Source organism: Diabrotica undecimpunctata, chromosome 2 (assembly GCF_040954645.1).
Source record: "Diabrotica undecimpunctata isolate CICGRU chromosome 2, icDiaUnde3, whole genome shotgun sequence".
Classification (NCBI taxonomy): Eukaryota; Metazoa; Arthropoda; class Insecta; order Coleoptera; family Chrysomelidae; genus Diabrotica; species Diabrotica undecimpunctata.
Genome location: NC_092804.1, coordinates 156,548,971 through 156,566,749, shown reverse-complemented (window position 1 = coordinate 156,566,749; position 17,779 = coordinate 156,548,971). Strand labels below are relative to the sequence as shown.

The following is a 17,779-nucleotide window of genomic DNA, read 5'->3' as shown; positions in this document are numbered from 1 at the left end:
ATTGAATCAGAGATCTTTTCTCTTAATTCTTGGAGAGAATTAGGCCTATCGTCTTCAATTCCATATAGCTTGGACTTGATATATCCCCACATAAAAAATCACAAGGTGCAAGATCAGGTGATCTTGCAGGCCAAAAAATATCTCCGTGGCCACTAATCAATCGATTAGGAAAAGTCGCACTGAGATATTCATTGACGATGCGAGAATTATGTGCGGGACAACCATCGTGTTGAAACCATATGGAATCGAAAGGTATTGGTAAATTACGAAGGGCTGGGACAATTTGATTTTGCAGAAGTTCCATGTATTTCCGCCCAGTCAACATACCGTCTATAAAAAATGGACCAATGACATGATTCCCTATTATGCCTCCCCAAACATTTACTTTTCGAGGACGCTGGTTACGAGCGACATAAATCTGACGAGGATTTCCTCGAGACCAATACCGAGCATTCATTGAATTGACAGCCCTGCAATGAAAACGTACATTCATCGGTGAACAAAACGTTCTCTAAAAAATGTTCATCTTGATGTGACATTTCCATTGCAGTTTGACAAAATTCTAAACGTCTATATTGATCCCCAGGGAATTGTTCGTTGGATTTATGAAGTTTATAGGGACGGTATCCATGTCTTTTCAAAATTTTACCTACTCTAAATCTTGAAATTCCATATTGTTCTCCGAGACGAGATGTTGATTGGGTAGGATTTTGCTCAATACTTTCACAAATCAAAGTGTCCCTTAGTTCCAAATCTGGATTTACCTCCCTTCGTCTACGAACTCCTCTTGGAGTGAACACGGATCCATAAGTAAAAAAATTATGTATAATAGACTGAATTGTTGATCGTGCTGGAGCCGGCCTATTTGGAAACATATTTACAAATTGTTGTCTAATCATGTTGTCTGATAATCCAATCACATGCCAGACAACAATTTGCACTTTTTCCTCGACCGTTAAAACCATTTTTACGAATTGTTTTTTCAATAAAAAGTTTCTGTTTACCGTGCAAAAACACTTCTCGGTATGTTATTATTTTTGATGGCTTGATGATTTGGTTAGCTGTAAAGCAGGCAGCTGTTCGCGCGCATCCATTACAATGTTGTTAATTGTTTTGAAAATCATTACCTGTACAGAGGAATTGATAAAAACACTGAGAATTTAGTGATGGATTTGGCATTAAACAGTCTTAACCGGATTATTTTGCAATCACAACTGAAGACTGTAAATTGAATTATTTTGGATTTCTATTTTTTAACATTGGAATAAGAATAAATTGTAAATAATGAGTTTTTCGAAAACTTTTTACCTAATATGTATCATATTTTCTATTATTTTTTGATTGACTAAAACAAAAATTTTATCCTTGGTGTGAATTGAACCTCCAATCTTCTTGTCACTAGACCACGTCTCTAACTATTACGCCAATTCCACACACAATAATTGTTTTAGGATGGAACATACCTACCTTTAGTTTAATCAAATATTTCAGTTAAGTTATTTTTATTATTAAATAAACTTAAAAATTTATAATTTAAAATCGCTAATAATTAATGTTTTTTACTATAATATATCTTAATTTATTCAATCATTTATTCTAACATCAGAAATTATTAAAATAAAATATTTTCGAGGTCATCCGTATAATTATGACTGAAGTCAAATAGACACGTCTAATAACTAGCCTTATCTCGTACTATCTCACAACTTAATCTGTCTTCTATCCTTTCCGCTATTTTGCCGGGTGGTAAGACACTCATCACTGTATACTGCGCGGCATACGTTATTCTGCATCAATTATTTGTATGTAAACAATTAAAAATTATTACAGTTCTTAAAAACATGAAAATGTGAGACCTAATCAGACCAAAAAAACATTCTAAGTATTGACAAAGCACCTGTAGAGCCATTTAAAAATGACCTTCGTTCTCTCAAATGTGATAAACAAATATAATTGTTTAAAAACTAATTGACTGATTGTGCCCATCTATTGCAAATGTAGTAACTATATAAAAACTCGCATTATGAAATGTGTTTAAAATGTTTTTATTTTTTATTTTAATAATTATAAACAATTGAAAAACATGCTTACTTTGTTGTTTATAAATATTTTTTAATTTAGAAAATCTCGTTTTAAAGAGAAAGTATTTTCAAGAAAGTCGTCTCTTGAACGTTTTTATCTAGAATGCGTAATTTTTCACAATATTGCCGTATATATAATATATATATATATATATATATATATATATATATATATATATATATATATATATATATATATATATATATATATATATATATATATATATATATATATACACTCATGGACAAAAAGATCGAATATTTTGGAATTTTCAAATTTTTGTATTTTCAAAATAAATTCTGCTTAATCAAGTCGTTTATTGTAAAATAGAGTTTATTTTAACAATGTTTAATGAACAATTTTAAGTTTTTATGTGGAGAAAATTGTGAAAAAAATAAATGTTTAATATTAAGTAAATAAAGTTATTTTACTCTAAACTTAAATGATAATTTAAATTGCTTTAACAAGTCGTTTTAACTGAAAGAAGTGCATGATCAGTAACGGGTATTCCCCCCTTTAGCTCTTATTACTGCTTATATCTTTCGCAGCATGCTTGCAAGTAAATTTTGGACATATCCTTGGGAAATTGCATTCCATTCATCCTGTACAGCAAGCCGAAGCTGCTCTATCGTATTTGGAACGGGATTTCTTTGTCGTATGCTGCGTTTTAGGTGATCCCACATCTGCTCTATTGGATTTAAATCCGGGCTAAACGGTGGCCAATCCAATCTTCGAATTTGGACCTCATCAAGATAATTACTCACTATGGCAGCCGCATGTCGTCGAGCATTATCGTGCATTAACGTGAATCTTTCATATCCAATGTAACCAACATATGACAAAACATGATCTTGCAGGATGTTTTAAACGTAAGAGTCACTAGTCATCCATTCAATCACTTCCACAAGTGCGGTGCGTACCTCCCAACTAATACCTTTCCAAAGAATTATGCCCCCACCTCCAAAACTAACGGTCTGGGCGAGATTGCAGCTGGCGAATCGTTCTCCAACTCTTAGTAGACGGGGTTTTGACCATCTAGCTTCCATAATAGGATTCTGGTCTCATCAGTAAAAAGAAGATTTTTCCAGTTGTCGATATTCCACTGAATATGTGTTCTTGCAAATTCTAAATAACGAGCTTTATGATTTTGGAGAAAACGTGGAACTTTGGCGGGGCGTCTGGACTTTAAGTTTGCTTCTTTTTATTTTTGTCTGTTTCTGAACTTACAATAACTTGTCTAACATTTAATAGCTCATTTCTTAGGTGCATCGATGTCAATGAACGATTTAGTGTAGAAATAAGAACCAAAAAATGGTCATCAAGTGCGGCTGTACAACTTGGGCGTCCTTGAGCAGGCCTTCGTACGAAATTTCCTGTTTCGTGGTACCTTTTTAAAGTATTTGAATTAGATTGACTTCTCCTGATACATCGTGCGATATCTTTTTGTGCATATCCTTCCTCGTACAAAATTACCATCTGTGCTACTTGGGCTTCATCGCAGTATCGAATTGGTGGCATACTTGTTTTAAACTTTGTTAAATCAAAACAATATTTAATTAAACTCAATAAATTAAACTAAAAATAACCGAATTACGTGAAGAAGGTTTTTTATGATAAAATGTACGAATGACACTAAACGCTGAATAAACGTCAAAATATTTCAAACCAGTTGAGTACATCAGCCTACTATATGAGTGTTATCAGTAATCTAAAATTGTTTTGAAATAAAGTGACTACAAAAAAAAATTGGAAAATTCCAAAATATTCAATATTTTTGTCCATGAGTGCTAGTATATATATGTCATATATATTGGCATATTATATGGATATAGAGATGAACATTTTTTAAGTATGTGAAAGAAAACAATTCAAAAGTGTAACGATGTCGCCTGGGCAAAGTGTGTAGAACATACTAACAAATTAATTGAACACTGGTTTATTAGAGAAGTAAATATGTGTAATATTAATATCGAATCTGTAATAATTAACATTGGAGATAGCAGTTCAGATTCTGATTGTGATGAAAATGAAATATGAGAAACGAAAAACATACGTTCAAAATCTTGCAACAATATTATTTGAGCTAAATAACGTTTTATTCTTTAAATAAATTTACTGTTATCTATTACATCAACACACTGTAAATAATATTGTATATATAATTATATTTTTTTTAAATTATTTATTTAATAATCTCTAATGATATTAAAAGAATTTATTAAGCTATTTCAAATATAGCTGTAATTCTGCACCAAAATTTTAAAGCAACACTAACATTTTACATTCTATTTATTTGATAATGTCAAATTTTAAAATATAATCCGTGATCGGAGCAGTAGCCACTTTCTGTGACTTGCTGTTCCGTGGAGTGAATTTTCGACTTATTTGGTATGCTTTAAATGATGACGTTTCGCGTGTAAAGAACCATGGACTCAACTATAGCATTAAAGAGACTTTAATTTGTCTTATTATAAAAACTGCTTTCGTAAAAATATGTTTCAGTATATAACCTTGTTATAGTAACCTTGTTGATCTTGTAAGGTAAATCTGTTCATATTATTGATGATAATTTATGGCTTACGTGCCCTGAGGTGATTCCTCGATAGTTATGAGAATTTATGAATGAAGACTATTTTCATTCTTAAAATTATTAGCGTAATCATTCTAGGGATGATTCGTTCAACTTTATTGCAGCATAGTGTATGTCAGCTAATATTTTTATATAACAATTATAATTATAAAACCCGGGAATTACCTCCATATCTTAACATTTTATTTGTTATTTCATTTTCGCGGGGTTTTCCATATCATTCAATTTTTGGATTCGTTATGTTCGCTGACTCTTGATATGATATATTAATGGGATTACTTGAAACCTGTTTGAGCACTTTAATAAAGAAATAAATTTTTGTTTTAGATTTTTAAACTTATTATATTAATTAAGTCAGTCTCATGGCTCTTTTATCTGGAAGGCAAACTCCGATCTGTGTAGATTATGGATGATTTCAAACGTAGAAATTAAAATCATTAGTAGTTATACTCGTCCGCTCTTTTGGCCACAAATGTCTCCAAGCGAGTGCATTGGTCTGTAGGAACTTCTTGCCTAGCTTTGTCAATGCTTTTAAAGCAATTTAAAAAGCCGTCCTTGAGGTGCCAAAGATAAAGGGTTGAAAAGCGAAGCGATTTTACTATTTCAAAGACTGAATTCATAAATTCAAATTTATAGTCGCAATATCTCCGGTTCTAATCAACGAAAATTTATGTTTTTTTTTTTCAATTTTAGTTACATCGTGAAATAGATCATAACAATCAATTTTGTTAATTTGTGAGTTGTTTATTTAACCGAGTAATTTGTTTAAACAATTAAAAAATAAATATTTATTTTGCAAAATTTTATTTTATTAACTGTGTATGAATTTCTCAAAACGCAAAGTTATGATTACACATTAAATAATAACGTGCTTAATCATGTTACATCCATAAAAGACTTGGGCATTACTTTTGATGGATCTCTTAGGTTTGATACTCATATAAATGACATTTGTAATAGAGCCCTTAAACTCCTGGGTTTTATTAACAGATATTTAAAAGATTTTTTCAACAGCTACTGCTTCAAAGTTCTTTATTGTTCTTTAGTACGTTCTATTCTGTAATGTGCACTAATTGTGTGGACCTCATGACGTGTATGTTACTAGAATGGAAAGAATTCAAAGAAAGTTTCTAAGGACTATTGCTTATAGAATGAATATTCCCTATGATAAAATTGATTTTACATCATTGCAATGTCTTTTGAATATCCCACTTCTTAAGGATATGAGAACATATTTGGATATATGTTTCGTATAATAATTATGTAACAATTTAATAGATTGCCCAGGAACGTTTCATCATTATCAGTAAGAGCTACAGACTTCCGTGAGACCTGGCCTGCCTAAAAAAATTCTTCCATCCTTCCCTATTGAGTGTCTGTCTTCTCCATTCCCTTACTCCAATTTCCCTTACTCGTCTTGAACATGGTCCAGATACCTGAGTTTAGGTCGCTCACTTCTTCTTCCGGTCAGCCTACTTAGTATGGTTATTTGAGAAGGATCACTTTCATTCATCCGCATAACATGGCTCACCCATACCCATACGGGTAACAAGAGTTATCCGTAATTCAGATAATTTTAGATTGAAGTACATCATACAATCTATGGCCAACAGAATTTGTAATGCATTTAATAGTGATATAGATATAATTAGATAGATTTATTTGGCTGTACACGTAATCAACTAAAATCTAAACTACGTCCATAGTCACTATTCATAATGAATAATGCACCCTACGCCTATAACATGGAATTATCAGGTACAGTGGTCTCTAATAAAAACCAGTAAAACAATTTGAACATTACAAAAAAATGATGTACAAATAGATTTAAAAAAACACTCACGGAAATTAAAATATTTCACAAATGAAAACTGACATTGAAGTATGTAAAATAATGAATGTCAAGATTAAACTGTCTTAAGCACGTTCGTTACAGCAATACAAAAAAAAAATTAAAATTACTTCAAATGTAAAAATAAAATAGTAAAGAAACGTTAGAAGAATGATATTTCTTTGATGAAATACTAAGGTTACTTTTTATTAAGGTGAATGTTGGCTATTTTGAATATTTATAAATTTTGTTCAATATATTACAATATATGTTGCTTAACTGTCCAGTGTTCGTTTTATAATTTAAAGTGTTTTTATTTTTGTTAATGTGACACATCTCAAGAAATAATCGACTTTTGTAGTTATCAGTCTTTGCCAAAATGTGAGCTTTGTTATGGTCAAGCATATGATCGGTGTTTTCATAGTGCTCATCTATGTTCCTAGAATACTGCACGAGTATTTCTTCCCAAGCGGCGGCAATTACTTTTATGTTGTGTGATGCGTTGTTTTAGCCATTGTGATGTTTGGCCAATGTAGCTATTTTGACATCCTAGACACGATATTTCATAAACAACATTACTTTTATATAAGGTTGGTACTGGGTGTTTGATTTTTAAAAATAATTGTTTGCTGTTCATGGTATTATATTTAGCTATACTAATATTAGGAACATTTTTGAATATGGATATGACAGAATGAGTTAAACCATTAATAAAATGGAGTTTTTTATATTTTATTGATTTGTTGTTAGAATTATGGACGGGGCCATCATAGAAATTACTGCTGTAAATCAGTTTTTTTTTTAATTTGTTTGGGATAGCCGTTGTTACGAAAAATTTTGTATAATATGTTCAGATTTTTTTGTAAAAAGTTGTCATCAACAATGGACATTATCAACAAATGACAATATTTTGACATTGGATTGGTACCAAAAGCCGACAGCATCAGGCAGGTATATAAATTACTATTCAAATCATACCACCCGTCAAAAATATAATACCGTACTAGGTATGAAAAACAGGATAATATAGATAGGATAAAGGAAGACATCTTTCTGTAAGCTGAAAGAAATTTGTGGCCGTAAAAATCCTTGGTTTGACGATGAATGCATAGCAGACAAAGAGAAGAAAAGAAAAGAAGAAAAGAAGAAGAAAACCTGGAAGACGAACGAGATGAGGTAAGGGGAACAGACGAGAGGAAAGAGAAACTGAACTATATAAAGAAGGTGGCCACGATAGCATAATGGCATTACATCAGCTAATAAAACAAATATGGACACAGAAATCCCTCCACAATGATTGGAATATTAGAATACTTTGTAACATACACAAAAAAGGAGACATCTTTGAATGCTCTAACCACAGAGGAATTACGTTTCTAAATGCAGCGTATAAAATATTTTCCACAGTACTATGTCACCGTATGGTACCATATGCAGAACGGATAGTAGGAAAATACCAGGATGATTTCAGAGGTGGTAAATCGACAACTCATCAGATTGCAACCCTGAAACAAATTTTAGAAAAGACACTGAAATATGGCATAGATCGCATATTTATAGACTACAACGTAACCTACGACTCTGTGAATAGAAGAGAAATGTTCAAAGCAATCAAAGAGCTAGGACTACCAAATCAGTAAATTTAACAAAACTAACTCTTGAAAAAGTTGAATGTAGAGTACGAATTCAGGGGGAACTGTCTGAACCTTGTAAAACAAATAACGGGCTGCACCAGGGAGACCCTCTCTCCTGTATACCGTTCAATCCGGCTATGGAAAAATTAATACGTATGTCACAAATCACAACCATTGGTTCAATATATAATTCACAGGTGCAAATCCTTGCCTATGCTGTTGATCGATATTGTGGTAGAAGGGAAAACGCTATACGAGAAGCGTATGTAGCATTAAAAGAATCAGATACAAAAATGGGTTTAATAATAAATACCAACAAAGCAAAGTATATGAAAATAAGAACGCAACCACAAATCTTACGCCACTTGTTATAGAACACGACGTCATCGAAGCAGTGAACGAATTTGTATACCTGGGTGCGCTCCTTAACACTGAAAATAATACTACCGCAGAGATAAACCGTAGAATTTGCACGGCCAACAGATGATATTTTGAGCTCAATCTCCTCCCTAAATCCATAATTACTTATATCGAGAAATACAAAAATAAAACTTTACAAAACAATACTACGCCAGTCCTAACATATGGTTCAGAGACCTGAACTCTAACAAAAAGTAATGAAAACATGTTAGGATGCTTCGAAAGAAAAGTACTAAAGCGAACCTATGGAGCAGTGAATGACAAGGGAGTGTGGATAAGACGATACAACTTCGAATTTTATAGAATATACCAGGAACCAGATATTGTAAAACATATTAAGATAGGACGTCTGAGGTGGATAGGGCTTGTAATGCGGATGGAACAAAATGACCCAGCTAGAAAAACGCTCCTTGTTAGACCCATTGGTGAGTCAGAGAAGAAGATGAAGACCCACAACAAGGTTCCTTGATAACATCGATGAAGACATAATAAATATGGGAATATGTGCTTGACGGAGGAAGGCGATGGATAGGGACGACTGGAGAGAAATTCTTGAAGAGGCTAGGACCCCCGCATTGTTGTCTTATTTGCACTTTTGTATATTGTGTATTTGTTCCATGTGTTTTTATCATAATGGCAAGTACGTAAATAAATAAATAAATCATTCCTAATGTTTATCAAGTAGAGAAAACTAATAAAAAAACTTTTTTCATTCGAATTTTTACTTTAAGCAAATTTAGCTAAAGTTGCGTAATATGCCAGAAATCATCTGTGAACATCTGAATTCTAATAAATATAAATTTTCGACGACTGAATAATCAAAGCAAACAATAAATGTTTATACCTGTTATCTTTTATGTTTCCATTAATTTGGTAAAACAAATACCATAATGGCTCCATTATACGCCTACTACTAGATAGAAACTATAACTTGTTTAAAAATGAGATAAAAACCGTAATATTTCATATTTTGTACATAACGTAAACATTAAAAGTATTGCACAATAGAAATTATTGTTGTATATGATTTGTTAGACATACACAAGAGAGTCATGGCTGTCAAGGAAGACAGAATTTGAGTCAGTTACACAGAAAATAAGACAAGGATAATAATATTAATATACATTGTGGCTATTAAATAACATGGACGCTGTGAACTGCAAAAATAGTCTACGTCACATATAGAAAATAAGACATTCTCCTAATTCGCGGACGAATTAGAAAAAAAATCGAAGGAGATACACAATGTAGTTTCCGCAACGCTTTTGGGACACCAGAAGCTCTTTTGCAGTTGGCATACTCTTTCAGAAGAACAGAGATCAACAAACGGATGCCTGTATGTGTTTCATATATTATGAAAAAGTTTTCCATGGGATACAAGATGCTAAGCTAATTGAAATATTACAAAAACCGGTGTTGATAATTAATCGACACATGCGAGTAATAAAAAATTTATATTGAAGATAGAAGACAAACGTAAAAGTTGACAATCATGGCAAGTATGAAATGCAAATAGAATGTGGACTGAGGCAGGGATACGATGTGTCACCATTATTCTTTAATTCATATTGTCACAAAATTAAAGAAGCTCTGTAGAACCAAGCCTGTACAGAGGATAGTAAAATGTTACATATGGTCAACGCTCTTGTACGGCACTGAAATCTGAACTCCAGTACCCAGTAAAACTCGGCTAGAGGCCCTAAAGATATGGATTCACAGAAGAATATAGCAAATACCATGGGAGGAAAACCAATGAAACGATGAAATCCTACAAAGAGCTAATGCTATTCCAGGTAATGAGAATCACATCTTACTTACAAAATAAGCATCAAGTCTGAACAACATTCGCAAGTGGACAATCTCAGTGTCTACAAACTCTTTAAAATTCGCCTAAAATAATTACAAATGTCAGAGAGGCCGAACAAGGCACATAAAGAACAAGAAATACGTGGAAAAATTCACATAGAGATAAAGGCGCAAAAAATTATTGGGATGATGCGAAATTTAAAGAAAATACTTACAATCGTCATCGGTGTTTTCGTCCTTTGCAAAAATGTCATCGTAAAAAGCTCCTGTAGTGTTTCTACGTACTATCGGTGCCTTGGCTTTTACGATAACAGGCGTGCTGAAACAAAAAAAAACTTCTTTGAGAGTTCCGATTAGACAGTTTTAGAGAAAATTGACATAATTAATACCTGAAAATTTAGTATGAGAGGTTTTAAGATATGCCCAATTAATCTAAAATATTTGTACCGTGTACTACGTCCGATTATACCGAAAGTTAACTAAAACTTCCTTAATTAAACTTTAAATATCATGCCCTGTATACAGTACCCGAAAGTATTTAACGTGGTATCCGCTTTCAACAGGAGGAAGTAAGAAAGGCATATTTAAAACGGCATAGGCTTATATTATAGCTTATATTAGGTAGATATAGTGCAAGCACTCCTGACCACGGCGCAGTAGACGAAATTTGGTTTAGTCCCCACTTTCATGCGAAATGCATTGTACTATGCACTGTATAAATCCACTTACAATAGAACCTTTCTGCCTTTACGTGAATTTGACTCCGCCTTCGCGCAGCTCCATGGTCAGAAGTGTTTGAACTATCTATAAGTACCCAAAACACCTTGTCGAAAATTGAATAGTGAAAGTAATTCGTAAGAACAGATTTAAATGACAGCTTACTTACTAAATATCTATAGTTGTAAGTAAATAGTATAGAAATAAAATAATAAAATATTAATTTTATGTAATCAAAATAAAAAAAAGTCTGGAACAAGAAGGTCTGTTGATCGGATTGGTACTAAATGTCATTTGTTAAATAATCATAAAAATCTATTATAAGTAAATTATTTACGAAGTTTATTGAAGAAGTGTACGTATATTAATCATATATATTTATGTTTAACAATAAAAATTACGTCAAATATTACTAAAACAAAATAAAAAATTTATAAAAGCAATTGTTTAAAAAGTTAGATGGTTTATTTAAGAGTTTAATTATTTAAATAATGCATATTCGTAATGTACGCAAAAAGTACATACGAATTAAAAAAAGAAACTGTTCTTCTTCTTCTTTATAAGCAATTCTGCTTGTTCATTGGCGGATTAATACCTCTATGGAAGGTTGCCACTCCGGGCGGGCATGTTTTCGACGCGGAAGTACCTGAGGGTCTTAAAAGTACCCTTGTTTTGGGCGCTGCCGGAAGGATTATCGCAGGTACCAGATATTAGATATAATTAGGGTTTAATGATGGTCATTGAAATTTACTTAGTTACTAGTTATTAGTTTGTCAGAGAATAGTGAAAAGTGAACATGGAAATTTCAACGTTAGTAAGTAATCGTGGTAAAATTTTGCTCAAAGTGGACAGTTTTACTTTTTCTCAAGATAAAGTACTAAAATCGGGAGAAACGTATTGGAGGTGCGTAAAACGGTCGTGTAAAGCGAAGATATTCACGAAAGGGCCAGAAAAGTTAGTGATCCGAATCCGATCCTTACATAGTGCGTTGAAAGAAAATGTAGATTGCTTGAGCCACATGTCTGTTAAAGACGTTAATTTAATACGAAATCAAATATACAGTGAACGGCGAATGGCTCAACCGAAACTGCCCAAAAGTAAAGAAGAAACTATTGCTGCGGTAAATATTATGAATATCAAAATACTTAAAGACGAGAATTTTATATTTGCGGTTGAACTAAGTTCTAACATTATCATCTTCTCGTGTAACACTAACATGCGTTTTCTGTGCGGCAGTGAAACGATTTATATGGACATTTAGTTACTGTGCTCAATATTTCAAGCAATTTTTTACCATACATGTATTTATCAATGGACATTATATACCATTGTGTTATTGTTTACTTCCCGACAAATCGGAACAAACCTATATAAAACTATTTAATGTTTTCAAACGCAAATGTGAAGTAATTGGTCTAAAATTCAATTCAAAAATCATTTTCTCCGATTTTGAAATTGCTATCCACAATGCTGCGCGTTTTGAATTTCCAAATGTGCACATTAAAGGGTGCCGTTTTCATCTTATGCAAGCTTGGTATCGTAATATCGGTGGTTGTGGCTTAATTCGGGAATATAAATTGGCAGACAGTGAAATATCTAAATGGCTGAAATATATTTTTGGGCTGCCATTTTTACCTCCCTCAGAAGTCGAAGAATCTTTCATATATGATTTTATGGCTATTCAACCAAAGGATTCAAAAATTAAAAAGTTTTCCGACTACTTATTGGACAACTACATTGGCGACCACGCAACATTTCCGTCGGAGATGTGGGCTGCGATGAGTGAGAGTTTACAATTAACAACTAATGCTTGTGAATCGTTCCACTCGCGTTTTAATGATAATTTTTACCATGCTCATCCAAATATTTTTCATTTTATGGATGTTTTAAAAAAATTTCAAACTGAAACTTACATTAAAATTAATAGTGTCTGTAATAGTGAAAGTAATAGACTTAAAGATCCAAAGAGTAGAAAAAAAATTATGTTCGTTAGAAATAGGATACATGAGTATCAAACTAACTGTATCGATCGATTCCATTTTGTAAAATGTATGTCGTATTTATTTCAAAGTGACAAATAAACCTTATCAAGCTTAATCTCTAGAATTTTATTACCTGACTTTCCATTTACATTTCAATTACACCCAGCGTCCAAATCATGTATGCAGAAGCAGGTAATTTTATTTTTCAGTGTCGAATTTTAAATTTAGCGTCCAAATCATGCACGCCCGCCACTCCATCTTTTGAGCGGTCGTCCGATACTTCTTCTGCCGATTGGTGAAAAAAGAAAGTCGAAATCAATAAACAAGAACCAGAGAAACAGTTAACAGCCCTTTCTCCCTGGATCACTCCCAAGAGTTTCAAAGCCCGCTGAGTTTGAGAACTAAATTTGGCAATGGCAATCTTTTTCGAATTTGGTACATTAAATTGTTAAAGTATTTTCTTTCAAATGACCTAATTAGATTTCTTAATTGTTATAAAAAAGCTGCTGTGAATTATTTAAAAAAAAAGACTAATTTCGTCCCAAATTGTCCTAGGACGCCAATTATTGGAATTACATACTTCTGAAATAACTGATTCCGTGCTGCTCATGAGTTTCATTATCAGTAATTCAAGGACAGATTATAACAGGTCCCAATGAGTACTGCTTAAATTATTTATTCTACTATTTTCAGTAAGATAAATACATACATAGTTGCACAAAGTCGTCTCAAATGAATCAACATGTAGAAACTGGAGTTACACCGTGTTTGTACATCTTGAATAATTTTTTTCTGGTCCATATTAAACTCTTGTATTTTTCGGGCAGTACTATCGTATTTGATAGGGTTCTTTGAGAATTTATAATGTCATTGATTATTTATTAATTGGAGTTTATGTAATAAACACCCCTAACTGTATCTTTAGAGACTTTTACCATATTTTGTCCGCTATCCCTTAATAATAAATGAATTTTTTTTTTCTTCACTTGCCCATGTGTTTGTCAAGGTTGCAATTTTGTCAGCTATTGCAAGTCCGGTAAGACTTCCTGTATATTTATCGCAATGCAAAATAATATTGCGTTTTTCCCACATTTCTTAAAACTAGTGGTCTAATAAAACTTGCATTCGTATTTAAGCATATCCAAATATCTGATCTTAAAGAAATAGATGCCGCTTCTTTCAAAGCTTTTCAGCTTTCAAATACTTATACAGATAATAATTTTTCCATAATACCGTATAGGAAAGTCCTGATCCGGCCGGAATTCCGGAGTCCGGTCCGGTTAGCGGTAGGAATTCCGGATCTGGTCGGATTGGCCAGGTACCCAATCCGATACATCCTTAACAGCAATTTACAACAGTTTTGTTGTACATTGTTTATGAGTATGCAATTGTAAATATTGTTTAAAGAGAATTTAATGTTTTACAGATGTTTCCAAAAACTCTATACAAACAAAACTTCACAAAATAAAGAAATAAAGATATATTAGATTGTTTCTTATTGAAATTACATAAATGAATTCTTCATTGAGTTTTCTTCTTTTTAACCCCATTTTCTATACAAGTAAATTTTCGAATGGGCAGATCCATCTGATAAGGTTTTCGAGGAATCTTTGTATTTCGTTATATTATGTTTGTACGTAACCGTAGGGTTTAAAACATTTTTTAAATATTGCTAAAATGTATTTTTTGCCTTTTCCCTATTATTTTTAGTCCAGAATCCGGAGTTGTCTCTTATCGGGGGTATTTTTTGTGGAGGCTGCTTGAATTTTCCATGCTAGAGAGAATAATATGTCGTGAGTAAAAGTGGTTTTAGTTCTGGTGTGGCTTTATTATAGTTTCTTTTATTTACTAGTGTGCCTATATTACTTTGCAGTGCTACTGAGGTGGCTTGTATAATATGTTTCTTATTATAACCTTCCAGATTATAATGTTTTATAGTGTTACGTACTCTAATTATTGTGGTAAGTCTGATAGATATTATATTTTGTATCCATATCCAGTAAAATATCCGTATTGTTATTAGTGATAAATGTTTTGATTTTGAACGTGTGAACTCATTCCTTAGGCATTTCATTCTGCTATCTTCAACAGCTGACATAAACAAAACTTCATAAATTAAAGAAATAAAGGGCCATTAATTTGTTGAAATTACATAACTAAATTCTTAATTGAGTTTTCTTGATATTATTAAAATATGCCAAGATTTGATGATTACACCAAACGCTTCCATTAATAATTAATTTTCCAAACGACTATACCACTAATTACAAAATAAATAAATTTTATTTATCATCCAAAAACAGATTAACACGTGCAACAAGACTGGTATAATTTAAGCAGTTTGTACCAGTAAATATAAAATATGATTTATATTTTATTAATTCTACAGTTATTTAAAACGAAAAACTGCAGTTCATTCTGGAATTAATATACATGTATAAATGTCGTATCTTTGATAATAATTTTTTTAAGCTAAGTATACCCCAAGCAAAATTGCAAGAAAAATAAACATAAGAGAATGGCCGTATTCATTTCATAAAAATTTCCATAAAAACTAGTCGTAAAACACTAAGTTTACTGTACGATAAATTTAATATATCATTATCTTATACAGGGTTGGCCACTCAAAAGAGTCGACCCTGATATTTGGCAATACTCGTTGAACTTTATGAAAATTCTGATGCAGGTTCATTTTTATTCCAAATGGGTCATCTTTTAACGATATAGAAATGTGTCACTACTCACACTGTGAACTACTCCAAGAACAATCAATAAGAGAACTATACCAACAACGTCTAGACCAAAAATTAATAGAATTTATATACGGCAACATCGAAGAAATATACGAGCATATAAAGGCGAGTATAAAGCAAGCAGCATTCGAAGCCCTTGGGGAAAAAGAACATATAACAAATAAACAGCACTATTATGAAATAAATGAACCAACAAAAAGAATAATTCAAGAAAAAAAGCAACTATACAGAAAATGGCTGACTACAAACAACGATGAAGTTTATAAAGAATATAGAGAAAAAGATAGAGAAGTGAAAAAACAAATAACACAGCAAAAGAATGAAGAATGGGAAAGAATCTGCTTAAATATTGAAACATATATAGGAGGTACAAGAACTTCGGAGTCATGGAAAGTACTGAGAGGATTGAAACAAAACTCAAAAGAAAAAATTAAATTGGGAAATATACAGGACAAAGAATGGAAGGACTACTACAAGGAACTATTAACAGAACAAAGACCACAATTCATTGGAAAAGAAAACAGGCGAAGACGAAGCAGATTCCCACAACAAGAAATAGAAATAACAGATAGGGAAATGAAAACGGCCATAAAAGCAATCAAAAATAAGAAAGCACCGGGACCTGGAGGCATCTCACCTGAGCTTATAAAATACGGATCAAAAAAATTACACCGGATGATACTGTTGTGAATTTATTAAAAGGTTCAATATTTATAACACTTATGGATTTAATTTATTTCTTTATTTATATTAACTTATCTGACAATAATTTATTATATCCGTACGTTACAAATTCGCGAGCGCGGGTCTTGAGTATTAACTGTCTCTCCATATAAAAATGTTGTATTTATATACGAAATCCTGATATACTGGAATAGTCGAGAACATCAAGTTGGAGAATTCACCATAATTTGAATCTAGACTTCCACCGAAATTTCTACAATAAAACAGAATAATTAGTCATAAAAGTTAGGCCAGTATATTTATCGTAACATTGCCCCCCTCTTAAAAGATGGTTCCTCCTGGAACCTTGTCGGGACTGGAACCGGAACTGTATGCTGGTATCGGCAACTGGACCCTCTTTTACAACTTCCAGTTGTATAAAAATGACAAGGGACGGTTTTCTCTCCGCACCAGTAACTATGCGGATTGCAACAGACTAACACCTGGACTTCGGTGTCTTTAAAGATCTCCTCCACCATATTTCGGATAACCCTCCAATCTAATTGGCGGCACTCCAACTTTGGCATGGCTAACTTTTGCACGTCGGACTCTAGTACGTGCTCTCTCAATTGAAGTAAGGCTTCCCATACATCTCGGTAGGTAGGTTGGTCACGGGCAGTGTCTTTTGTTACCAGGTAGAAAAGGTAACGTGATGCATCTTGGAGTTTCAAGGTTTTACCGGGAGCTGGCACCTGGCATTGAAGTTCTGCAACTCGACCAAACTTCCTTCGAAAGACGGATGCCAACCCTGGTGCGTCTTTGATACTGGCCGGGATGGTGAGGGCCAGCGAGTAGTCATCGGGGAGCGCGAGTAGATCTTGCTTTTCTTCAGTGGTAACACCATGTCTCGCTTTACCGGTACCTCCATAGGCACCCATGAATTCCTCAAACGTGAGGTCAGACACATCGTGTACTTGGTTTACTTCCACTTCTTCATCTACGTCGTGGTCACCTTCGAAAGACGCCAGCCGGTTATGATGTACTATCATCGGCTTTCCCCTCGGAATCTTGCTTATTCGGTAGATGACATCGTTGATCTTCTCCATGATGAGGTATGGACCTTCCCAAAACTGCTGCAATTTGGGAGAACAACCTTTTCGCTTCTTGGGATTATACAGCCATACTTTGTCGTTCTTCTTAAAGCAACCCTTTTCGGCTTGTGTATCGTACCGTTTCTTCATTCGGTCGCTAGCGATCTGAAGGTGGGAACGGACCAACTCATGTACATCGTCCATTCTTCT

At 33.1% G+C, this 17,779-nt stretch overlaps 1 protein-coding gene across 3 annotated transcripts in view; it reads right to left on the bottom strand.

Moving 5' to 3' along the window:
• Positions 1-17,779, bottom strand: part of Mekk1 (mitogen-activated protein kinase kinase kinase 4) — an 89,839-nt gene that overhangs the window by 51,592 nt on the left and 20,468 nt on the right. For all 3 annotated transcript variants that reach the window (XM_072523838.1, XM_072523837.1, XM_072523839.1), the window contains exon 2: positions 10,579-10,682. In XM_072523838.1, coding sequence (XP_072379939.1) covers positions 10,579-10,682 — 104 coding nt within the window. The remainder of the gene's footprint in view (positions 1-10,578; positions 10,683-17,779) is intronic.